The sequence below is a fragment of the Ornithorhynchus anatinus genome, chromosome 8 (genome assembly GCF_004115215.2).
Source record: "Ornithorhynchus anatinus isolate Pmale09 chromosome 8, mOrnAna1.pri.v4, whole genome shotgun sequence".
NCBI lineage: Eukaryota > Metazoa > Chordata > Mammalia > Monotremata > Ornithorhynchidae > Ornithorhynchus > Ornithorhynchus anatinus.
This window is the reverse complement of record NC_041735.1, coordinates 58,802,055-58,828,115: the sequence shown is the minus strand read 5'-3', so window position 1 is coordinate 58,828,115 and position 26,061 is coordinate 58,802,055. Positions and strand designations below refer to the sequence as shown.

At 44.8% G+C, this 26,061-nt stretch overlaps 1 protein-coding gene across 1 annotated transcript in view; it reads right to left on the bottom strand.

The window, feature by feature from the left end:
• RAPGEF5 (Rap guanine nucleotide exchange factor 5) overlaps positions 1–26,061 on the bottom strand; it is a 238,949-nt gene that overhangs the window by 149,635 nt on the left and 63,253 nt on the right. The window contains 2 exon segments of the mRNA XM_039912832.1: positions 322–370; positions 18,393–18,459. Of these exon segments, the coding sequence (XP_039768766.1) occupies positions 322–370; positions 18,393–18,459 (116 nt within the window).

Sequence of the window (26,061 nt, the reverse complement as noted above, 5' to 3'; positions counted from 1 at the left end):
TTCTTTGTCTTGTGCTGCCGAGTCATCGCTGACCCATAGATACATAGTGGACACATCTCTCCCATCTGAAATCGTTCTGGTAATGTATCCATAGAGTTACTTCTATATTTGTACATTTGACAGTTTGTTCCACTGATGCATTTGTAGTGCTTCCTGCTTTAAACCCATTCTACTTATAACTTTCACTATTTATACATCCTTATTCTACTTAACCTTGCTCCTCTCCCACTATGCTCCACTTATTTATACTTTATAATAAGGCACCAGGTAGCTTTCCCCTTCAAACATGTAAAAATGAGGGAGAAAAAAAAGACCACTCACCTGATTTTTTTGCTTTCAGAGCAATAACAGCAGCCAGCTCCCTCTGCACCTAATGTAATAAAAAAAGAAATTAATGGAAAAAAAGTCATCATGAAATGAATCCATTCACATTAAAAGGGTCTTTAACCACAATGAAATACCTTTTCTGACTCAACCCAAGTTAGCTGTCTGTTTCTTTTCAGAATTCTGAAGAATTACCACTCGTGGTTTACTGGGTCAAATATGTACATGTTTCAGACCTGTTTCAATCCTTGGGCAAAACAATCAGTTGCCCAGAGTTCACTGTTGTCAGATGCAGTCACTCCTTCTCTCTTTTTCATTCAATTCATTCGATCATATTTATTGTGCGCTTACTATGTGCAGAACACTATACTAAGTGCTTGGTAAAGTACGATACAACAATAAACAGACATTCCCTGCCCATAACGAGCTTACAGTCTAGAGGGGGAAGGAGGAGACAGACATCATTACAAATAAATGTAGAAATGCCTACCTCAGTCTAAAATGCAGGAGGTTGGGGAAAGGGAGTTGGAAGTGCTGGGGAAGAGGGAAGGTTCAAATTTTCATCTGGTCAATACTCTCCTCCCCATTGATTTCCCCAGCACAGAGACCACCAGGACTTAAACTGGCTCTAATATTATGAGAGCTCAAATATCTGATGGAATTTTTACAATTTGAGAAGTAGCATGGCTTGGTGGATAAAGCACAGACTTGAGAGTCAGGATCGGGGTTCTAATGGATCGGGGTTCTAATCCTGCCTCCACCATTTGCCTGCTGTGTGACTTGGGGTAAATCTCTTAGCTTCTCTGTGCTTTGCTTTCCTCAAATGGAGATTCAGTAACTGTTCCCCCTTCTACTTAGACTGTGAGCCCCATCTAGGAAAGGTACTGTACCTGACCTGATTAACTTGTATCTACCCCAATGCTTAGGACACTGCTTGACACAGAGTAAGCACTTGAATACCTTTTTTTAAAAAATGTTCAAAATTTTAGAAGTTGAACAGATAAAATATAGATTAATCTATCTGATCCATTGAAGGTTTAAAAAGCCCCTGTTCGATGAGAGGAAAAAATGGGGGTTTTGTGTGTTTGTAATGGTATTTGCCAGTGTGACTAGTGGAAAGAGTACAGGTCTGGGAGTCAGAGGACCTGGGTTCTGACCATCTCTGCTGTGTGACCTGGGGCAAGTCACTTCACTTCTTTGTGCCTCAGTTACTGCATCTTTAAAATGGGAATTAAATATCTGTTATCCCTCCTACTTAGACTGAGTCCTGTGTGGGACCTGAGTATCTTGTATCTACCCCAGCGCTTAGTACAGTGCTTAGCACATAATAGGCACTTAACAAATACCCCAGTAATTATTAATGTCCATGCACTTTTCATCATCCTTGCAGTTCCCACGAGTCCCTCTTCATCCACCATTGAAACAAACCTAGCCTTCAGCTAATATACAGAACTGAATATTTTGCTTTTGCTTTACAATCATGCTTTACAATATTTTGCTTTACAATCAGCTCTGCTGTGATGACGCAGCAGCTGTATTCTAAAAGAATCTTGGGATGGGATAACAGTGTTACAGTGATCACTGACCTAATGGGTATTAATGGATTGGTGGGTTCAATCAATCAATCAATGGTACTTATTGAGCACTCGCGGTGTGCAGAGCAGTGTACTAAAGCACTTGGGAGAATACAACAGATTTGATAGATATGCTCCCTGCCCACAATAAGCTTACAGTCAAAAGGGGGAGGCAGACATTAAAATAAATGTCAGATATGTTCCATACATGCTGTGGGGCTGGGGCTGAGGTAAAGGGTACAAATTCAAATGCAGGGGCAAAGTTTCAGAGGAACAAGTTTCACTGGCACCACTCTGACTGATACTTTTCCAATATCAATTCATATATTATTTGGTCCACCACTTTTAGAAAGCTTTCTACCATTGCTACTCATTGGCATTTTACTACACTAAATCCTGGTGAGTTGGAAAATCACAAGCGACTAGGTATTGCATGATACAGTAGGGCTGGGAAGCAAAGCAGCATCACACCTTGATCGGTATCACACACATGCACACCACAGTGTGTACCTACACCGGATCTACCCGTGCCCACTTTCAGATATTGCTATTCTCAGAACCAACCTACGTTGTGGGAAGGACCTTACCTAATACTTCACTGGGTGATACCCAAATTGAGTAATAAAACCATTTCTTAGAAGCAGAAATGATTGCACTTGCGAATTTGTTTAGCATCTGTTCACTTGTCTGTAGGTTATTCATATTCTGCCCAAAAATATTTATGCCTAAAATTTTCAACTCCTAAGTGGCAAGAACCATTTCACCTTTAATACTCTGACCTGCACTTAGCAGCCATAGAATATGCTGATTGATTATCCTGCACAGACTACAGCTCCACTCTCCTCTTTCCCTAATGTTGCCACTCCCCCCCGCCCCCCCCCCCCGTTCATTTTGACAGTGATTTAATTCAAAACTAAATGTTTATAAAAACAGAAAACTCATAATTTGTCCCATTTGCACTCTCCTTTATATTAACAGAGGAAAAATAGTTCCTATTTTTTTTTAGATTTTAGATTTAAAATTGTACTATTTCACTAAGTAAAAACTACATGGGGAAAGATTGAAATGACTTCTTTTTTCTATCGATTAATCAATCATATTCATTGACCACTTACTGTGTGCAGGGCACTGTACTGAGTGTTTGGGAGAGTACAATGTAAAAGAGTTAGTAGACATGTTCCCTGACCACAGTCAGCTTACAATCTTGAGGATAAGTTCATAGTCTAGAGGCTTTCTTTCTCTAGGCTGTCACCAGATGTTGGAGAAAAAGAGAAAACTTGAAAGACACACAAATTTCTGCCCACTGAGACTTCAAGCTACCCAGAGCTCCAACAGATGGTAGTACATAATAATAATAATGTTGGTATTTGTTAAGTGCTATGTGCAGCGCACTGTTCTAACCACTGTTCAAAAACCTCCAGTGGTTGCCTATCAACTTTCGCACGAAACAAAAACTCCACTCTCCCATGCTCTTTCCACTAAGCCACGCGAACCCAGATCCTCTGACTCCCAGGCCCCTGCTCTTTATGTACAATACAATTAGTAGACATGCTCCCTGCCCTTAAGCACCATACATCTAGATGTAATTACTGTTGCTTCACTGGGGTTCAAGCAGTATTATGAGCTACTTCTTCCTTGGCCTTCTTTCTGCCTCTCTCCTACTTGTCAATCCTCATGGTGGTAGCAATCAATCCATCAGTGGTCTTTACTGAACACCACTGAACTGGGGTAGATACAGGGTAATCAGATTGTCCCACATGAGGCTTACAGTTAATCCTCATTTTACAGGTGAGGTAACTGAGGCAGAGCGAAGTTAAGTGACTTGTCCACAGTTACACAGTTGACAAGTGGCAGGGCCGGGATTCGAACCTATGACATCTGACTCCCAAGCCCGGGTTCTTTCCACTGAGCCACGCTGCTTCCCTATCTGGCAGTTATCCAGAAGGCTGTGAAATACAGAGCAGGTCATCCCAAAGATCTTCTTACTAATGGTAACATTTGATCCACTTGTTCTGGCATGGCTGAATGGATCGATATTCTCTTTTCCGTAGTCACTGTGCACAACAAAAATCTTCTTGTGCTGTGGGATTTGCTACTTAAGGTGCCGGGCCATATCACAAGCTGATTGTTATCACAATCTTTCCAGTGCTCAGACAAAGCCACCCCATTATCCACGGCTGATCTATTTACAATGGCATTCTCCACTCCACTGCTTTATTCAAAGCTGTGCTTTACTTGGAAAAGGTTCCTTCTTATTTACTGGTATCCCCATGTCAGAATAGTATCTTCTTTATGACAGTCTTCATCTGGAGCATGACAGTACTGGTATTTTGAGGAGAATCACAGTACATTTCCTTCATCTGTTAGCAAATGGCACAAGGCATTTAGCCCTCCACAGTAGGAAACACTACCACTTCCTCTTTGCTTTGCCACTGCCTTTCGGCTCAGCAGGCAATCTGCACAACAGTTCTTTTGCTCCACCAATCCACAAACTAGCCACACCTAGCCCAAGTGGCCACAATTCAGTGTGATCTTGAACTGCTTGAGTCATTCTGAGGAATATCACCCTGACAGTCCATCAAAGGTCGATCAAAGCATTTATTCAATGCTTGCTGAGTGCAGGGCACGGTTCTGAGTGCTTGGGAGAGTATGGTGTAATATGATTGGGAGACTTGATCCATGCCATTGAGGAGCTTACAGTCTAGAAATGAAATGAATGGGTTGTCTGCGCTATGCTGAACTGGACTCCCTCCACCACCAAGCAGCATGGCGGAGTTGATAGAACATGGGCCTGGGAGTCAGAAGGTCATGAGTTCTAATCCTGGCTCCACTACTTTCTACTGTGACTTTGGGCAAATCATTTCACTTCTCCGTGCCGCATTTACCTTATCTGTAAAATGGGGGTTGAGACTTTGAGCCCCACATGAGAGAGGGATTGTGTCCAACTTGATTTGCTTAGATCCACCCCAGTACGTAGTACAGTGCCTGGCACATAGTAAGTGCTTAACAAATACCATCATTATTATTATTATTCAGCTAGACTGTAAGATCGTTGTGGGCAGGGAATGTGTCTGTTTCCATAGTTGAATTTTACTCTTCCAAGCACTGAGTACAGTGCTCTGCACACAGTAAGCACTCAATAAATGATTGAATGAATGAACCAAGCAGACACCGCTGGGTCTCCAGCACTAGTTTTTTTAGAGCCAGACACCAATCAGGAAACCATTCCAAGACAAGTGCAGGTTGAGGGTGAATCAGGACTCATGGGGCACGCTACACCCCAGCGGAATCAAAGAGGGAGAGCCTTGTTCTTTCAGATTTGGCAGCAGAGATCTAAGATCAAGAACCACTATGACACCTGAACTCCAATTAATCAATCAATCATTAATATGGAGTGCTTACTGTGAGCAGAGAGCTGTACTAAGCACTTGGGTGAGTACAGTGTAACAGAGTTGGTAGACCGGTCCCTTCACACAGTGAACTTTCAGTGTAGAGACTACAGTCTAGAAAACTCCCAATTTTTCCTTTCAGAAAAATTGAGCAGTTCCACATATGAGCAAATTAGAGAAGGGGCACATGCTTAGAGCTGGGTAGATTGCTGTTAACGTGACTTTATTGAAGTTTGCTGCTTTCATGGGCAGTGAAGTTGTTGCTTCCAATGATTCCTAAGCATTTTAGTTTGCAAGGAAGAGTAAATCTTTAACCCTTTGCTCCCATCTTCATATAGAACTGGAATCCATCAAGACTATATTTTATGGCATTTGTTAAGCGCTTGATGTGCCAGGCAGTTACTAAATGCTAGGGTAGATACAAGCTAATCAGGTAGGACACAATCCATGTCTTACATGAGGCTCACTGTCAATCCCCATTTTACAGATTAGGTAACCTAGGTGCAGAGAAGTTAAGTGATTTGCCCAAGGTCACACAGCAACATGTGGCAGAGCTGGGATTAGAACACAGGTCTTTCTCTCAAGCCCATGTTCTATCCACTGGGCCATGCTGCTCCTCTAAGTATTTATATAAAAGTATTTATTGAGGGCATACTATTTGTAGAGCACTTAACTAAGTATTTACTAACTGTGGTATTTGTTAAGCACTTACTAAGCACTGGGATGTATACAAGAGAATCAGGTCAGATGCAGTTCCTATCCCCCATGGGAATTCCAGTCTAAGTAGGAGGGAGAACATACATTGAATCCCCATTTTACAGATGAGGAAATTGAGGCTCAGATAAGTTAAATGACTTACCCAAGGGCACACAGTAGAGAAGGGCAGGTCTGGGAATAATAATCATAATAATGGCATTTGTTTAAGCACTTACAATGTGCCAAGCACTGTTCTAAGCACTGGGATAGATACAAGGTAATCAGGTTGTCCCACATGGGGCTTACAGTGTTAATCCCCATTTTACAGATGAGGTACCTGAGGCATAGAGAAGTTAAGTCACTTGCCCGAAGTCACACAGCTGAAAAGTGGTGGAGCCGGGATAAGAAATCTCATAATATTCTGACTGGATTATTATGTCAGCCTCCTCTCTGATCTCCCTTCCTCCTTCAGTCTATTCATTCCGCAGCCCGGATCATCTTCCTACAGAAACGCTCTGGGCATGTCACTCCCCTTCTCAAAAACCTCCAGTGGTTGCCTATCAACCTTCGCACGAAACAAAAACTCCTCACTCTCATGCTCTTTCCACCCAGCCACGCGAACCCAGATCCTCTGACTCCCTGGCCCCTGATCTTTAAGTACCATACAATTAGTAGACATGCTCCCTGCCCTCAGGCACCATACATCTAGATGTAATTACTGTTGCTTCACTGGGGCTCAAGCAGTATTATGAGCTACTGCTGACTTCAGCCTCTCCCCATTCCCTCCACCTTAAGAAGCCCATGTATGAGCATGAAGCTCTCTGCTTTAAGCAGACAGTTTTTGTATCTAAAGTGGTTCCTGCCAAAATTGTGTTTTCCACTACACCCCTCACCTCCTCCACCTGCCTCTTCCTCTCAATCCCCAACTCAAGGTAGTCCTAAAGAGCGGCTTCTCTCACTTTCCAAAATCTCCTTACCGTTGGTGATTTCAGGAGCAGGCCAGAGATTCACCAAAGAAGAGTCCTGCTACAGGATGCTCCTTAGTTAGATCTGGATAACCACCTTCTGTATACTTTCTATTTATGCAGTCAGTCAGTCAATCATATTGATTGAGTGCTTACTGTGGGTGGAGCACTGTACCAAATACTCAGGAGAGTACAATACAAAAATATTACAGATACAATCCTTGCCCACAACTAGCTTACAGTCAAGAGGGAACTAATCCACAATGCTACAGCCCCCAAAACAGCCTTCCTCCACCCCACCTTCCTGATCACTTTCTTTTCCGTTCTTGGTTTTTTCATTCAGTGGTATTTACTGAGCCCTTGCTGTGCAGAGCACTTTACTAAGCATTTGGGAGAGTACAATACAATAGAAGCAGCATGGTGCAGTGGATACAGCACAGGCTTGGGAGTCAAAAGGTCAGGGGTTCTAATCCTGGCTCTGAAACTTGTCTGCTGTGTCAGCTTGGGGAAGTCACTTTACTTCCCTGTGTCTCAGTTACCTCATCTGTAAAATGGGGAGTGAGACTGTGAATCCCAACTGGGTCAGGGACTGTTTGGTTATATCCACCCCAGCGCTTAGTACAGTGCCTGGATCGTAATAAGCACTTAACAAATACCAGAATTATCATCATCATGAATCGAGTTGCTAGACATGTTCCCTGCCCACAGCAAGCTTACAGTCTAGAGTCTTCTTCCTTGGCCTTCTTTCTGCCCCTCGCCTACTTGTCAATTCTCATGGTGGTAGCAATCAATCCATCAATGGTCTTTATTGAACACTTACTGAGTGCAGAGCACTGTACTAAGCAGTTCCCCCTTACACCACTTTTCTGGTCTGGCAAGAGTTGAGACCAGTGGTGGGGATCCCTGGCACCTGGAAATGGAAATGGGAGAGAGTGGTAGAGGACACATATCTGCCTTACCTCTCAACACTTACCACTCCCTCTAGAGTATAAACTCTTTGTGAGCATGGAATGTGTCTACCAACTCTACCGTATTGTGGCTTCTCAAGCGCTTAACCACAGTAATCACTCAGAAAATACCATTCACTAATTGACTGAACACACCCTCTTGCCCACCCTCTCTCCTTTGCTGATGGACTAGATGCCAAATTCTTCAAGTTAATCATCAAGCATTGCTCAAAAGATGTTCAACCACGATTCAGCACACAGAATAATGGCCCCCCGCCTCAAATTCACACTCCCACTAACTATGCACACACATCAATCATCCACAAAAATGCAACTTTATGCTCCTATGATTATGTATTATGGCCTAGTAGAACTTATCTTTCAGCTTTCTAGGAATGCCACTGGTGCCTTGTTGTATCACTTGGGTTTTCGATCAGGACTCAATGAGCAACTTCCGTACAATCTTCACCCACCACCCACACTCATACTTAGCATTTTAACTATGCCCCATCAAGCCTGGACCAGACCAAGCTGAATAAACGCTGCAAGCTAAGGTTGGGAAAATGGTTTACAAAAACCTCGATTCCTTGATCTGACTAGTGTGGGCACAACTCTATAGAGTGTTGCAATCATTACTCATTCATTTTGGTGTTCATGAATAATTCATCTCCTATTTACTGAATCTTTAAAGTGAAAAGTGGGTGACAAAAAATTAGCAGTAGAGGTACAAGCTGCAGACAAAGTGAGCAATGTGTAAAGATATCAAGGATGAGTTCAGCTTTTCTAGGAACAAGATATCGATTCAATTGATCAACTGAGAAAAATTTACATCTACTAATGATGAGTCAAACAACATTGAACTTCACATTTTCCAAATGGCCAGCGTTTTGCCAATGGATCCCACTAAGTTCATTACCAAAAGTTCTTTTCAGTCAAACTTTGATCTTCTTGGTCATCTCAAGAGTTATTGAGATGCTGGTGACTAGGTTATCGGAACTAAAATGATAGGCCCAGGTACATCCCATTAGTTAAATTCTTTGCTCCAAGGGCTCCAATATAGCCCACATTAATACCCCAAGAAACAATACCAAAAAAGGGGGGGTGGGGATCCAGAGAGGCCACTTCTGGCCCTCAGACTTGGGCAGCAAGAGGTTTCACTGCATCAAATCCAGCCTCCCTCCATGTGTAGCTAAATCACTAAGCCACTTGGGCAAGGGTAGGAGCAGTCCTGAAATCGGCAAAATGGGACCTCCTTAAGAGTAATAATAACAATGGCACTTGTTAAGCGCTATGTACCAAGCACCATTCTAACCGCTGGGGTAGACACAAATTAATCAAGTTGGACTAAGTCTCTGTCCCACATTGGGCTCACACTTTTAATCCCCCATTTTTACAGATGAGGTAACTGGGGCACAGAGAAGTTAAATGACTTGCCCAAGGTCACACAGTAGACAAGTGGTGGAACTGGAATTAAAACCCATGACCTCTGACTCCCAGGTCTGTCCTCTATCCACTACACCATGCTGCTTCTCATTGTATATTGATTCTGGGAAGATGATGCACAGCAGTAACAAGAATCTGTGCCCTCATTCTCTGACACCTTGGTCAGTTCTCAGCTTCACTCCCCGCTATGGCGAGCACTGGCAGACATGCCCTAATGGGAGAGCAGCACAGTGAAAAAGGATTAGACTTGAACATGGGGAAAACCCCTGACAAACACTTTGATCCTTGTGGCATGATCTAAAATCCTTCTCTCTCATCTGTAACTAATATGGATGCAGCTAAAATCTTACCGTTTATTAATGACCAAAGATACTCAGAACTTAATGTGAGTGTAAATACGAGGTCGGAGGCTGGAGAGCTCGGGACAGTGATTAGGTCAGCTTGGGAAGGACAAGGAGTAAGAGCTGGTATGTAGAGGAAAACCAAAAGAAAAGTATGCTTAACTGCAAGCAGAGGAATCAATGGTTTAGTACAAAAGCCACTCCTTGTCCTGAGAATTGATTACAATTTATCTTAAGTACCCTCGACAGGAACTGCGGACAGGAAGAGGACAATTAGGTCAATTCCCACCAGCCTGGGGAAAGGGCAAAGGAAGTGAGGGAGGGAAGCAGTACTAGCAATGACATTATGTTCTACAGAAGAGTTCACAGCATTTCCTGATCATAATCTCAAGTGCAACAGTGACGTCTGCTTGGGCTCCTGCTCTGCTTTTCTCCCCCCTAATCTGACAATTCATAGAGGAGAGCATTTCATATGAGTCATTGTTCAATGCCAAGCAGGGATTCAGGTTGGGCCCCTAAAAGTGAATCTCCAGAAAATTTGAACATTTTATCTTTTCCCGGAAGATTAGTTCTACAACTGTTCGAGTCATGGAAACCTATTTGAATATCCTTTTCTCTAATTAAAACCGATCTAGGACATGACTAGAATTATAATTCTAACACTATAGCTTTGAATTTGATCAGGTCGCCCCTTAATCGAGTCTACCCCCGACCCTGATTATCACCCCTTTTATTAACACGACTATATTGTATCATACTGTATCATGTTGCTATATTAGCACTACTGTATTGTATCATATTGCATCATGTTGCTATATTACCGATTTCGTTTATTACTGTTTATTGTTGTCAGTGCTGCCACCCACCTCTCTGGCCTCGCCATGTCCCTCCTCACCCCCTCCCCACTCCCGCCCCTTCCTATCCTCCCCTTCCCCTTCCCCTCTCTCGCTCAGCTCTTTCCCGCTCTCTCCTCTGTCTCCTCCCCCACTCCTCTCTCCCGCCCTAGAACCCCACTTTACCAGCGCTACCCCTCTTCCCCCTCCCCCTACTCTTCCCCCCACCAAACCCCCTCTTCACCCCTTCCCCCCTTCTCTCTTCCCCACCCATGCCCCATCCCAGTCCTCTTGTCCCACCGCCACCCCTCATCCCCCTCTCCTCGTCCAGGGCCCCGCCACCTCCTTCCCATCCAAACCCTCCCCTCCCCCCGCCCTTCCCCCCCTCCTCCCCTTGCACCCACAGCTACTTTCAAGTGTGGCCTCTGGAACCCCCGCTCTATTACAGGCAAGCTACCTTTCATCCATGACCTTTTCCTCTCCCGCTCTCTCCTCCTCCTCGCCCTTTCGGAAACGTGGCTGTCTCCCGAAGACACGGTCTCTGCCGCCGCTCTCTCCAGCGGAGGCCTCTCCTTCTCCCACTCCCCCAGACTCACCGGTAAGGGAGGAGGCGTCGGCTTCCTCCTCTCGCCCCGTTGCCGCTTCCGCCCTATCCCTCCTCCCCCCTCCCTCTCCTTCCCCTCCTTCGAAGCCCATATCATTCGCCTCTACCACCCACTCCGGTTACTTGTCGCCGTCATCTACCGCCCTCCCGGTCCCACCTCCGACTTCTTCAATCACCTTGACCCCTTTCTCACCTTCCTTCTCTCCTTCTCTCTGCCCACTCTGATCCTTGGAGACTTCAACATCCATACGGATGTACCCGACGACTCCTCTGCCGCCCGCCTGCTATCCCTCCTCGACTCTGCCAACCTCCTCCTCCACCATACCGCGCCCACTCACCGACTCGGTCACACCCTCGATCTCGTCATCTCCTACCGCTGCACTATCTCCTCCCTCACCGACTCTGAAATCCCTCTCTCTGACCATAACCTTCTCACCTGCCTCATCTCTCACACTCCCTCCCCCTGCAAATCTTCGCTACTGCCCCACAGAGACCTCCGCTCTCTCGATCCCATCCGTCTTTCCAATAGCATCTCTCCTCACCTTGCTGCCCTGTCCTCTCTTCCCACTCTCGACGAGCGGGTCTCCGCTTTCAACTCCACCCTCTCTACTCATCTCGACTCTCTCGCCCCCCTTTCCCTCCGCCGCTCTCGCTCCACTAACCCACAGCCCCGGATCACCTCCTCCGTCCGCCTCCTATGCTCCTCTGCTCGAGCTGCTGAGCGCTGCTGGCGAAAGTCCAAGCACCAAGCCGACCTCACACACTTCAAATTTATCCTTTCCTGCCTTAACTCTGCCCTCTCCTCCGCCAGGCAAAGCTTCTTCTCCTCCCTCATCGACACCCATGCCCGTCACCCCCGCCGATTGTTCCGGACCTTTAACTCTCTCCTTAGGCCCCCTGTTCCTCCCCCTCCCCATCTCTCACCCCCAATGATCTGGCCACATATTTCCTCACGAAAATCAACACGATCAGGTCTGAGCTCCCCAAAGTCACCCCTCCGCCTCTCCCCTCCCCCCACCAACCCCCTCCCCTACTTTCCCATCCTTCCCTGCAGTATCCTCAGAGGAGATCTCCTCCCTCCTCGCAAGTGCCACCCCCTCCACCTGCGCCTCGGACCCCATTCCCTCTCACCTTCTTAAAACCATCGCCCCTGCCCTCCTCCCTTCCTTAACTTCTATTTTTAACCACTCAATCTCCAAGGGCTCCTTCCCCTCTGCCTTCAAACATGCCCACGTCTCCCCCATCCTAAAAAAACCCACTCTTGACCCCACTTCCCCCTCCAGTTATCATCCTATCTCCCTACTACCCTTCCTTTCCAAAATCCTAGAACGAGTCGTCTACAATCGATGCCTAGAATTCCTTAACTCCCATTCTCTCCTAGACCCCCTCCAATCTGGCTTCCGTCCCCTCCACTCTACCGAGACTGCTCTCTCTAAGGTCACCCGTGACCTCCTTCTTGCCAAATCCAATGGCTCCTACTCCATTCTGATCCTCCTTGACCTCTCTGCTGCCTTTGACACTGTCGACCATCCCCTCCTCCTCCATACCTTATCTCACCTTGGCTTCACGGACTCTGTCCTCTCCTGGTTCTCCTCTTACCTCTCTGGCCGATCATTCTCGGTCTCCTACGCTGGAGCCTCCTCCCCCTCCCATCCTTTAACTGTTGGAGTTCCTCAAGGGTCAGTTCTTGGCCCTCTTCTGTTCTCCATTTACACTCACTCCCTCGGTGAACTCATCCGCTCTCACGGCTTTGACTACCATCTCTACGCAGATGGCACGCAGATCTACATCTCCGCCCCTGTCCTCTCCCCCTCCCTTCAGGCTCGCATCTCCTCCTGCCTCTGGGACGTCTCCACCTGGATGTCGGCCCGCCACCTAAAACTCAACATGAGCAAGACTGAGCTCCTCATCTTCCCTCCCAAACCCGGTCCGCTCCCAGACTTCTCTATCACCGTGGATGGCACGACCATCCTTCCCGTCCCGCAGGCCCGCAATCTCGGTGTCATCCTTGACTCGTCCCTCTCGTTCACCTCACACATCCTATCCGTTACCAAGACCTGCCGGTTTCACCTCTACAATATTGCCAAGATTCTCCCTTTCCTCTCCACCCAAACGGCTACCTTACTGTTACGGGCTCTCGTTATATCCTGGCTAGACTACTGTGTCAGCCTTCTCTCTGACCTCCCTTCCTCCTCTCTCGCCCCGCTCCGGTCTATTCTTCACTCCGCTGCCCGGCTCATCTTCCTGCAGAAACGATCTGGGCATGTCACTCCCCTTCTTAAACAACTCCAGTGGTTGCCTATCGACCTCCGCTCCAAACAAAAACTCCTCACTCTAGGCTTCAAGGCTCTCCATCACCTTGCCCCTTCCTACCTCTCCTCCCTTCTCTCTTTCTACCGCCCACCCCGCACGCTCCGCTCCTCCGCCGCCCACCTCCTCACCGTCCCTCGGTCTCGCCTATCCCGCCGTCGACCCCTGGGTCACGTCCTCCCGCGGTCCTGGAACGCCCTCCCTCCTCACCTCCACCAAACTGATTCTCTTTCCCTCTTCAAAACCTTACTTAAAAATCACCTCCTCCAAGAGGCGTTCCCAGACTGAGCTCCTCTTCCCCCTCTACTCCCTCTGCCATCCCCCCTTTACATCTCCACAGCTAAAGCCTCATTTTCCCCTTTTCCCTCTGCTCCTCCACCTCTCCCTTCCCATCCCCACAGCACTGTACTTGTCCACTCAACTGTATATATTTTCGTTACCCTATTTATTTTGCTAATGAATTGTACATCGCCTTGATTCTATTTAGTTGCCATTGTTTTTACGAGATGTTCTTCCCCTTGACGCTGTTTAGTGCCATTGTTCTTGTCTGTCCGTCTCCCCCGATTAGACTGTAAGCCCGTCAAACGGCAGGGACTGTCTCTATCTGTTGCTGACTTGTTCATCCCAAGCGCTTAGTACAGTGCTCTGCACATAGTAAGCGCTCAATAAATACTATTGAATGAATGAATGAACACCCAAATGTGAAACTGGCATTTTGGGATTGTTGCTGTTCTGATAGGTTGTTACTGAAAGGCGGGATGTGAAAACAGCAGCAGATTCACTGCAATGGCAACTCTGGCAGCTATTTACCAACAATTGGTGGATGTTAAAATGGGGTAATAGATGGGTGAGAGGGAGCGGCTTAAAACCTCAGCTCTTTGGGGGACTTGAAACCCCAAAGATAAAGCACACAGAATGTACAAAAAGATAATCCCAGCTTCCAATTCACAGAAGTACTCAGTCACACTGGATAAATTAATCAAGGCACAGGGCAGTCAGGTTCCTTTACATGAAGAGGAAAGCAGTGCAGCCTTGGGGATAAAGGACAGGTCTGGGAGCTAGAGGACCTGGTTCCAATCCTGGTTCCCTAACTTGCCTGCTCTGTGACCTTTAGCAAGTCACAACTTCTCTGTGCCTCTGTTTCCTCAACTGCAAAATGGAGATTTGATACTTGTTCTTCCTTCAACTTGACTGTCAACCCCATGTGGGACAGGGACTGCTTCCTGCCTGATTAACTTATAACTACCCCAGTGCTTAGAACAATGTTCTACACATAGTAAGGGCTTAACAAATACCAATAATAAAAGGGAATCGGCCCATTCCTCTCACTCTCTCTATCCCCATTTGCTCCAAGGAGACAAAGCACATAGTTTAGCTTTCCTCGGTGATTTAACAATTAGAAGTTTCCCAAAGAACCAGGAGATGAACCCAAATATACCCACCCATACTGTAGGGGTTGCTTCCCAGCCAAAACTCACATTCATGAAGATTCATGGGGCACACTACCCTGTTGCCACACAAATATCCGCACGCACGCACACGCACACAACCACACGCACAACTGCTCCTTCCAAAACCACAGTGTGCTGCATCCAGACAAGCTGGCATTGTCTGACATACATTCCTCAATTCCCTACCAGCACACTAGCCAAAAAGAATAGTAGAAAAACATGTACCGTGGCGGAACTGAGTGTACAGTTATAAAGGCATGACATTTTAGCAGGTATGATTCTCTCAGGTGTCCTAATTCTTTCATAACAAAAATGAGATTTCCCTGAGGGCACTCCTAGTTATTAGACCAATTATTCTTGATATATTTAATCAAATTTTGGTTGTGCTGAGAATCTGTTGTGGTTCTGTCAGTCTATCTGGTTGGACCTGTATGCTGAATCTCATTGTTGATTAGTACATGTAATTCCCCATCATCTGCAACCTCTGTTCCTCACCCTCTTCTTACATTCCAATGAATAAGTATCTTCCATCCTCATGCCCAAATTTACCTTCTGACTATTTATAGATTCCATTTCTAATTTTCATGGCATTTCCATCTACCCAACTAATTTTCCCTTCTAAGTTATAAATTCCAATTCCAAATACCAAACCTCTTTCATTATACGCCCAAATTTCTCTTTAATATTGCTGAGTTATAGATTCCAAATGAGAGGGGTGAAGGGAAAGAAGGGAGAAGGGATCTCATCTCCAATACACTTTATACTGCTGTGAAATTCCTCTTCTGTTATTGTAAAAAAAAAATATGAAATGGGCCTTTGATTAGCATGAGAAAGAGAGAAATGTAGTTAGAAGAAGCATGACCTAGTGGAAAGAGTACAGGCCTGGGAGTCAGAGGATCTGGGTTCTAATCCCAGAGCTTCCCCTTGTCTGTCTTGTGATCTTGGGCAAATCACTTAACCTCTCTGTGCCTCAATTAATCTCATCTGCAAAAGGGGGATTAAGACTATGAGCCCCATGTGGGACATGGACTGTGTCCAGCCTAATAAGCTTATATCTACCCCAGTGTTCAGTACAGTGCCTGGCACACAGTAAGCGCTTAACAAATGCCATTTAAAAGAGTCCTCAAAAATTTACCCTCTTGAAGCCAGTTAAGCAAACAATATTATTTATTGAGCATTTTTCTGTATAGAGTACTGTAAACTTGGGAGAGCACAGTAGAGCCAGCTGACCCAAATCCCCATCTTCAAAGAGTCTAGCAAGGGAAACAGACACTAAAATAAGCTACACATAGAAAGAAGCAATAGACTATTAAAAAGAAGCAGTGCGGTCTACTGGAAAGAAAACGGGCCTGGAAGTCAGAGGACCTGTGTTCTAATCCGGACTCCGCCACTTGTTTGCTGTGTGACCTTGGGCAATTCACTTAACTTCTCTGGACCTCAGTTCCCTCAGCTGTAAAATGGGGATTCAATACCTGTTCTCTTTCTTAAGATTGTGAGCCCCATATGGGACCAAATTACCTTGCATCTACCCCAGCACTTAGTACAGTGCTTGGAATGTAGTAAGCCCAAACAAGTACCACAATTATTTTATCATATAATATACACATTAGTGCTAACAGGAGTATGTCTGTTTACTGTTGTACTGTACTCTCCGAAGCACATAGTACAGTCCTCTTCACACAGTAAGTGCTCAATAAATACTGCTGAATGAACTGCTTAGGTGATGAGCTAGATGTGGGCAGGGAATGTGTCCTTTATATTGTTATATCATACTCTCCCAAATGCTTAGTACAGTGTTCTGCACACAGAAAGGTCTGAATAAATATTACCGACTGATCAGGAAGTGCTATGATTTGGGAGTTGGGGCATGGAAGGTGGGGAAATGAAAGATTAATCATGGAAGCCTTCCTGGAGGAGATGTAATTTCAAAAAGGCCTTGAACCTGGGAAGAGACAATGGTATCCAGTCTGCCAGATATGAAGCAGGAAGGAGTTCCAGGTAGACGGGAGGGTATGAGCAAGGGGTAAGCAACAAGAGAGACAAGTGCTCAGTGAGGAAGGGGTTGTAGGGAAGTACCAAGTTGCCAGGGCTGCCTCCCTTACAGGAAATGGCCTCTCCGCTCTCTAAACCTTTCAGGCACCTTAACGATTCTGAACCTCCTCTCCCCCAGGCCTCCCTCCTTCAGACTCCTCTCTGAACTTATACCGTAGAAGTAGAAGAGTAGAAAATGGAATTTGTCCTTTTCAAAATAACAACAATAATAACCGTGGTGCTTGTTAAGCACTTTATATGTTCCAGGTACTGTACTAAGCACTGGGGTACATACAAGCAAATCAGTTGGGCGCAGTCCCTGTCCCACTTGGGACTGACATTCTCAATCTCCAATTTACCGATGAGGTAGCTGAGGCACAGAGAAGTGAAGTGATTTGGCCCAGGTCAGACAGCAGGCAAGTGGCAGAGCTTCGATTAGAAGCCGTGATCTTCTGACTCCCAGGCCTGAGCTCTTCCACTACACCGTGCTGCTTCTTCAAAACCTGAAAAACGCTGACTCCCTCCATGCTTTGTAGGGTGCACTACTCAGAGGTCAGTAGCACTGGGGAGGGATGTAAACACCAGAGGCTTGCCAAGCCACAGCATCTTTCCATGCTGGCTCCCCTACCCCACTCAACAGTTCTTACCTGTCAACTCAGACTCTCCAAGACTTTTCACCAGAGGATTATCCAGAAAAATAAGATTAGCTCGGAGAGTATCAGATCAATCAATAGCCTGCCAGTCAGTCTAACAGAGATATAGAGTCACAGAGGGGTCACGCTGAAGAACATTCCTTCGGTGTAAGATGCAAGGACTTCGCCCCATCCCTTCATCACTTCTTTTCTAATCTAATGGATCTTGATACCTAAGCAAAATTGATTTTACTTTAAATAATTCCATGGAAGGGAGAAGGGACATATCCAGGGCTTGAAAATGAATGCAAAAATCCCCTGGGCAGAGCCCTTTGCTGACTTTGGGGGCAACGTTGGCAGTGCTCATATTCAAAGTAAATGATACAGATTTTGCACAAACTAGCCCTGCCAGTTTTTAAACCACCACCATTTCCCAGTACAGCAGAGTCAAGTAGCTTCAACGGTACACTGAAGTTGTTACACTGCTTCAAAGCACAGACTGGTAAGGCTGCTCTTTTATTCCCCACAAAACTAAACTGAAAACAGATATAGATTTTCTTTCCTATAAAAAAGCTTCTAGCTAATTTCTCTTCCTTGCTTATTCCTTTGTGCTTAAATCACAGTCAGTAGTGTATTTAACAGACAGATGCTCGAGCCTCCACTGTATTTGCCAGACCTTTCCCTGAAAGGTCAGTTCCCCCTAGGAAAGTACTTGGAGCTTAGAATGCTCTCCTTTTCCTTTTCGGCAGAAGTTTGGTTTTGGCCGCTGAGTCTAAAGGCCACTTCACCACACTATCCTGCCTGGAACCATTTCTGACCTATTACCATCAGTACAAAGCTGAACACGCTTACCGCAGAGGTGAGCCGGACAAGAATTTCCTCACTGGTTTCTTCCGTGTCCTCGATTTTCTGATCAGGCCTGAAAAGCAAAGAGTGACTTTAGCATACTTGGGAGTAACTGCATTTACAGATTTTGGGGCTAAGTAGGAGAACATAAAGCAAAACAACCTTTACTGTGAATTCCATCCTCTAGAAGAGTTCACCATACAAATTAAATAGCGTCTTGTTATTGAACTGTGCTTTTCACAAGTTAGATCCACTTGGGCTTATATGGCTGTTCTGCAGGTGGTATCACATGGTAGGACTGATGAATTAATAGTATTTATTGAGTACTTACAGGGTTCAGAGCACTGTGCTATGCGCTTGGGAGAGTACAATAAAGCAGAGTTGGTAGACACATTCTCTGTCCACAACAAGCTCACATCCTAGAGGCTGTATTAAATTTGAGACTAATATACAAAATTATTGACTGAGAACACCCAGAAAATGGAGATTTGGAGAGCAGTTAGGTAGAATATGAACATGTTCTTGGTAATTTGGTGTGACTTTAAAAATGCTGCCATTTTTGAAGGGGCTTTCTGCCCTTTAGTTTGCTAATCGAAATGTGTGACAATCTCCCCTCTGCCACTTTTTTTTGAATGGCGTTTGTTAAGTGTTTACTCTATGCCAGGCTTTGTAGTAAGTGCTGGAATAGATATAAGCTAATCAGGTTGGAGACAGTCCCTGCCCCACACAGGGCTCACAGTTCTTAATACCCATATTATAGATGAGATCACTGAGGTTCCGAAAAGTGAAGTGACTTGCCTTAAGTCACAGAGCAGACGGGGGCAGAGCTGAGATTAGAACCCACATTCTCTGACCCCCAAACCCATGCTCTTTCCACCAAGTCACCCAGCTTTTAGTATTTCACGGGAAGTATTTCATTTCATTCATTCATTCAATCGTATTTATTGAGTGCTTACTGTGTACAGGGCACTATACTGAGCACTTGAGAAGTATAATTCGGCAATAGAGACAATCCCTACCCAACAGAGGGTTTACGGGGGGAGACAGACAATAAAACAAAACAAAACAAGTTGACAGACATCAATAGCATCCTGGTGAAATACTAAAAAGCCATCACTGCAGCTTGCAGGCAGAGCTCTGAAGGCATTTTCCTAGCCTATGGCATCCCTACTTTATCCCCCTGCTTTCTTCTGCACATTCTGGGCTCTCTAATCAGTTCCAGGGTGCAGGGCTCCTCCCACTGCTGGTCCTCCCGCCAGTTCAGCTGCAGCAAGATCCAGTGGAATAGCCAAAGCCAGTAAAGACGTCAGGCTTTCCTCACCTGGAGGCAGGCTGCCGCCCCCCCCCCCCCCACCGCAGCCGCACGGGGCTTTTTCACCAGTTCCTCTTTCTGTCACCTCCACCCACAGTGGTTTGCCATTTTGATGCCTACAGATGCTAAGCTAATTGCCTGCTGCCCATCGGTTAAGAGAAAAGTGTACTCAGACCTTGTGGTGCCGGATGTAATTGAACAAAAAAATTCATACTTGTACCCTGGATATAAATGTTTTGTTTGTCTCCTGAACAATCAATCCATCGTATTTATTGAGTGCTTCCTGTGTCCAGAGCACTGTACAAACTGCTTGGGAGAATACACTATAACAGAGTCGGTAGACCCATTCTATACTGCCACTTCCTTCCACCTTCCCAGGCTAGACCAAGAGCCTACAGGGCCTACTGGGAAATCTGCCAGGGCCAATAAACTTGCTCCATCTTTGGTAGAGCATTCTGCACACAGGAGGCCCTTAATAAATATTCATTCATTCAATCGTATTTATTGAGTGCTGTGTACTAAGTGCTTGGGACAGTACAATATAACATGATTGATTTAGCCTTGGGAAGCAGTGTAGCCTGATGGAAAGTCAGGATAACTGGTTCTAATCCCAGCTCCGCCATTTGCCTGTTGTGTGACTGTGGACAGTCACTTGATTTTTCTGGGTCTCAGCTTCCTTATCTGGAAAACTGGGATAAGATACCTGTTCTTCCTCTCCTCTAGACTGTGAACTTCTAGTGGGACAAAGACTGTTTTATCTGATTGTATAGTATTTAAGTCACCAATGGGCACAGTGTTTGACCCTAGAAAGGGTTTCACAAATACGACAACTATTAATATTGCTTGACGGATTCCTCGGCACGTCTCTGAAGTACCCCGGGGACCAGCTGAGAGGCAGCATGCTCGGCTTCCAAGTCCGGTTCATCTCCCGCCCTTGAGAAGTCCTCGGTAACAAGCTCGTAAGCCCAAGCTTCAATCCAGGAAGTAAATACTAATAATGATAGCATTTTTTAAGCACTTACTATGTGTCAGGCACTTAACTAAGCAATGGAATGGTTATGAGGGAGTGTGACTGTTTATTGTTATATTGTGCTCTCCCAAGCACTTAATACAGTGCTCTGTACAGAGTAAATGCTAAGTAAGTATGATTGAATGAATAAATATAGGCATATTGAGCTGGACACAGTCTCTGTCCCATGTGGGGCCCACATTCTCGATCTCCATTTTACAGGTGAGGTAACTGAGGCACCGAAAAGTGAAGTGACTTGCCCAAGGACACACAGACAAGTGTTTGAGCTAGGATTAGAACCCATGACCTTCTCAGTCTCCAGCCCCTGCTCAATACACTATACATGCTGCTACAAGAACAGCTGGGATGCTAGGCACAGCAGTATTTGCTTGTTTAAAATGCCACTGGGTGAGTACATGTAATAAATTTATTGATGCTCTCAATTAATCAATGATATTTACTGAGTGCTTATTGTGTGTAGAGCACTGTACTAAGCACTTGGGAGCGTACAATACAGGGTAGATGTAGAGGATCCTTGTCCACAAGAAGCTTACACACTAGAAGGGAAGACACAAATTAGAATAAATTCCAGATGGATATGTACTTAAGTGGGACAGGGCTATACTGGATTGCTTGCAACTCTATTACTCAATCTTTTAAAACATCTTCATGCATAAAAAGAATTCATGGTAAGCATCATTTTGACCGCAACTCCAAAAGTAAGGATCATTTTCTTCTGTAATTCCCTCCCTGCCCATGTTGTGCAGATCACTGAAGCGGGCAGCTAATAAACACTGGATGGTGATGCTGTTGATAGATTTCCATTAGCAGGTACAATGGGTCAGACCAAGATTGATCCTTGGTGAGAAGGCTGTCTCCCTAGACTGATAAACGGATTATTAAGAGCCTCACCAAAAAGTGTCAAGAAAAGGCCAGTCTGTTCAATTCTGGGTTCAACACTTTTGTCTCTGCCTTTAAAAAAAACAACAGTTAACTCCAAACTGTATTTTTTTCAAAAATTATGATCTTATCTAAACCAAAACATAAAGAGATTTAATTATTCTCCTGCCTTTAAGTATGTAAAAGAGCACCTGACAGAGGCAGCTGGAGCCAAGCACTAGAATATTTCTGTGAATAATGCAGATGGTCCTGTAGATTTTCTAACAATGTAATGATCTCAGCAATGGATTTTTGGGTGATCATGATCATTTAACTACTTTCATTTTTCACTTTGTAAATTACTTTGGATATACAAATCATCTTCCATTAAGCCTTAGTGCATGAACCATCACAATTAGATTCCTGAGAATGCTTGCTCCAAATCCCATAAACAGTATTCTAACAGCCAAGACCACAGAAGAGATGTCACAGCAGAGACAAGGCCAAATGGCCTGGCCACAATGAATTCTAATGTCGACACAGCACCTGCCTTTACTATGAGGTTTGGGCAAATCACACCGCTTCCTGTCATCAGAATAAGATTCCTCCTCTCAGGAACAATTGGGAGAATTCTATGCACCTCTCCTTAGTCACAATTTGCCTTTAGTAAAATGCACCTGGAGATTTAAAATGCTTGGGGGCCTCATACATTGGATCTTATTGTCTCCGCACAAAGCTGTCAATAATACCACCAATTAACTGATTTAAACAGTGAGATTATACCACCAATCAATGGTATTTATTGAGTGCTTACTGTGTTCAGAACCCTGAAGTAAGCATTTGGGAGACTACAATATAGTAGAGTTGGTAGACACAATTGATGCCTTCGAGTTTACAATCTAGTTGGGCAGATAAAGATTAAAATTAATTCAGATAAGGGAAGTGACAGAGTACAAAGATTTGTACAAAAGTGCTGTTGGATGAATATCAAAGATGCTTAAATGCTTTAGTGATCCCTTAAAACCGATGGTAGGGAGTTTCCGTTTGATACAGAGGTGGATGGGTAACCACTGGAGGTTTTAGAGGAGTGGGGAGATATGAACTGAACATTTTTTAGAAAAATGATCTGGACAGCAGAGTGAGTTATGGCCTGGAGGGGAAAATGACAGGAGGCGGGAAGATCGGCCAAGAAGCAAATGTGGTAGTCAGGGTGGGAAATGAGTAAGTTCTTGGATCAGCAAGATAGAAGTTTGGATGGAGAGGAAAGGTGGATTCTAGAGATGTAAAGATAGAACCTAGAGGATTTGGTGAAATAGAATAGCATGGCTTTGGGTTCTTGAATAGAGAGTTAAATTTGTACCCAAGCAGCCCTCCTCTATGCTGCTGGCCCAGCCTGTAAACAGTACCCCTGTATATCACATCAGTCAGTCATAGACATTGAGCGCTTACTGAATGCAGAGCACTGCACTAAGCACTTGAGAGAGTATAATATAATAATAAAGAGACACATTCCCTGCCCACAATGAGCTTACAATCTAGAGGAGGAGCTCATGATCTACATCAAAGTAGGACGTCCATGCCCAAAAGAGGACAGCAGTCAGAAGAGAAGATGAAAAGCATTTGAAGATCTGTCTCAGAAGGGGGTATGGGTTAGGAAGTCACCCTCATGAATAAGAGCTAGGAGGGAGAAAAGTAGAGAGTGACATGGACCAAAAGGCACCTTAGCAGGAGCCTCTCTCTGATCTCCCTTCCTCCTCTCTCGCCCCGCTCCACTCTATTCTTCACTCCGCTGCCCGGCTTATCTTCCTGCAGAAACGATCTGGGCATGTCACTCCCCTTCTTAAACAACTCCAGTGGTTGCCTATCAACCTCCGCTCCAAAGAAAAACTCCTCACTCTAGGCTTCAAGACTCTACATCACCTTGCCCCTTCCTACCTCTCCTCCCTTCTCTCTTTCTACCGCCCACCCCGCACACTCCGCTCCTCTGCCACCCACCTCCTCACCGTCCCTCGGTCTCGCCTATCCCGCCGTCGACCCCCGGGCCACGTCCTCCCGCGGTCCTGGAACGTCCTCCCTCCTCACCTCCGCCAAACTGATTCTCTTCCCCTCTTCAAAACCCTACTTAAAACTCACCTCCTCCAAGAGGTCTTCCCAGACTGAGCTCCTCTTCTCCCTCTACTCCCTCTACCACCCCCTCTTCACCTCTCCGCAGCTTAACCCTCTTTTACCCCCATTTCCCTCTGCTCCTCCCCCTCTCCCTTCCCATCCCCTCGGCACTGTACTCGTCCACTCAACTGTATATATTTTCATTACCCTATTTATTTTGTTAATGAAATGTACATCGCCTTGATTCTATTTAGTTGCCATTGTTTTTACGAGATGTTCTTCCCCTCGACTCTATTTATTGCCACTGTTCTCGTCTGTCCGTCTCCCCGATTAGACTGTAAGCCCGTCAAACGGCAGGGACTGTCTCTATCTGTGGCCGACTTGTTCATTCCAAGCGCTTAGTACAGTGCTCTGCACATAGTAAGCGCTCAATAAATACTATTGAATGAATGAATGAGCCCAAGCTGCCTCAGCCCTGGGAGACACAGTGTGGCTTAGTGGAAAGAGCACGGGCTTGGGAGGCAGATGTCATGTGTTCTAATCCTGGCTCCACCACTTGTCAGCTGTGTGCCTTTGGGCAAGTTACTTAACTTCTCTGGCCCTCAGTTACCTCATTTGTAAAATGGGATCAAGACTTGTGAGCCCCAAGTGGGACAATCTGATAACCTTTTATCTATCCCAGTGTTTAGAACAGTACTTGGCACATAGTAAGCCCTTAACAAATACCATCATTATTATTCAGCGATAGAACAGTGTTTTGCACATAGTAAGTGCTTAACAAATGCCATTATTAGTTAGACAGGTTCATTCATTCAATCATATTTATTGAGCGCTTACTGTATGCATAGCACTGTACTAAACACTTGGGAGAGTACAATATAACAATAAGCAGACACATTCACTGCCCACGACAAGCTTACAGTCCAGCAGGGAGGTAGACATTAATGTACATAAATTACAAATATGTACTATCCAAAAAGTTTCATGTGGTATTCTGCACAGAATAAGTGCTCAATAACTACTTTTGATTGATTTATTATAGCTGAAAGTATGGAGAGCAAGGGCAAGAGAGTCAAAATTGTGGGATGAAAATGAAGAGTGACAAGGTAATGGGAAAACACAGCAGATGGAAGAGAGAAACCTAGTAGTAATTCATAATGCAAAAAATTGTTTTCTTTTAGCTTAGTTAATTTTTCAAAATATCTGGGAATTGGTCTCAGAAGGAAAGTCAGTAAATAGCACCTGAAATCCTTTAATTCATCACCAAAAGCTGAACAGTTAATTCACCAATCAGACCTAATATATGTCTACCATATCCCTGAGACATATCAGAAGCTTTAAAGCAGGTTTGATTTTATGATTTATTGCACTGTAATTATTTTTAAATTATTTTATTTCTAATCCAAATGCTTACAGTTAGGCTTGCACATTTCAAATATTGAATAACACTAAGCTTGAAAATTTGGTGAGATTACCTTACAGATTTCTGTAGGAATAGATAAGCTTCTTAATCAGGAGAGTGTTATTTCTGACAAGAGATGTTAAACCTCATTGCACAATTCAAATAAGCCATATCTATAAACAATGGAATGAATTTTCCTGACAAAATATTGAGACAGTATTAAAGGCTCATTCGGTCATTCTTTTGATGGCATCAAATGAGTGTTTATTCATACTGACTAATGGAGTCTTCTTCACCTCTGATCTTAAGGCGAGCCCAAAGCCAGTTTACTGTCATAAAAAATTTGTAAAGCTCTCCAAAGAATGCTTGTTCACTCATGAAGCAATTTCCCTCCCCTTCTAACACAGGGATGAGCTAGAAAACCAGCTGCACAAGGCTCGTTGCTAAAAGCACAGGAGACAGAGTTAGCAAACATGCACAGTATAGCAAAAGCAGGCACGACTTTTCTGACCTCACGAAAGACTTTTTCAGTGCAAGGGGAGAGTGCCGCAGGAGGAGGACGGGGCAAGAGATGTATTCTGATCCGTCTCTCCATCACGATAATAGTAATTGAGCACTTGCTGTGTGCAAAACACCCTCTAAGGCTGATTAGGAACATAAAGTAAAAGTTAAAAAATCTGTCCCTGTCATCAGAAGATTACAACCTAGAGAGGGAGGCAAGGAAACACAGCTTGCACACAGTCAAAAGTGTTTATTGAATGCTTACTCTGGGCATAGTATTTAATAAATGCTTGGGAGAATACAACAGAGTAGGTGGACACGATTGCTACCCTCAAGGACCTCACAATCTAGAGAGAGACACACACAGGCTAAGAAATTATTAATAATAATAATGGTACTTAAGTGTTTACTATGTGCCAAACACTGTTCTAAGCACTTGGGTAAATACACATCAATTAGGATGGGC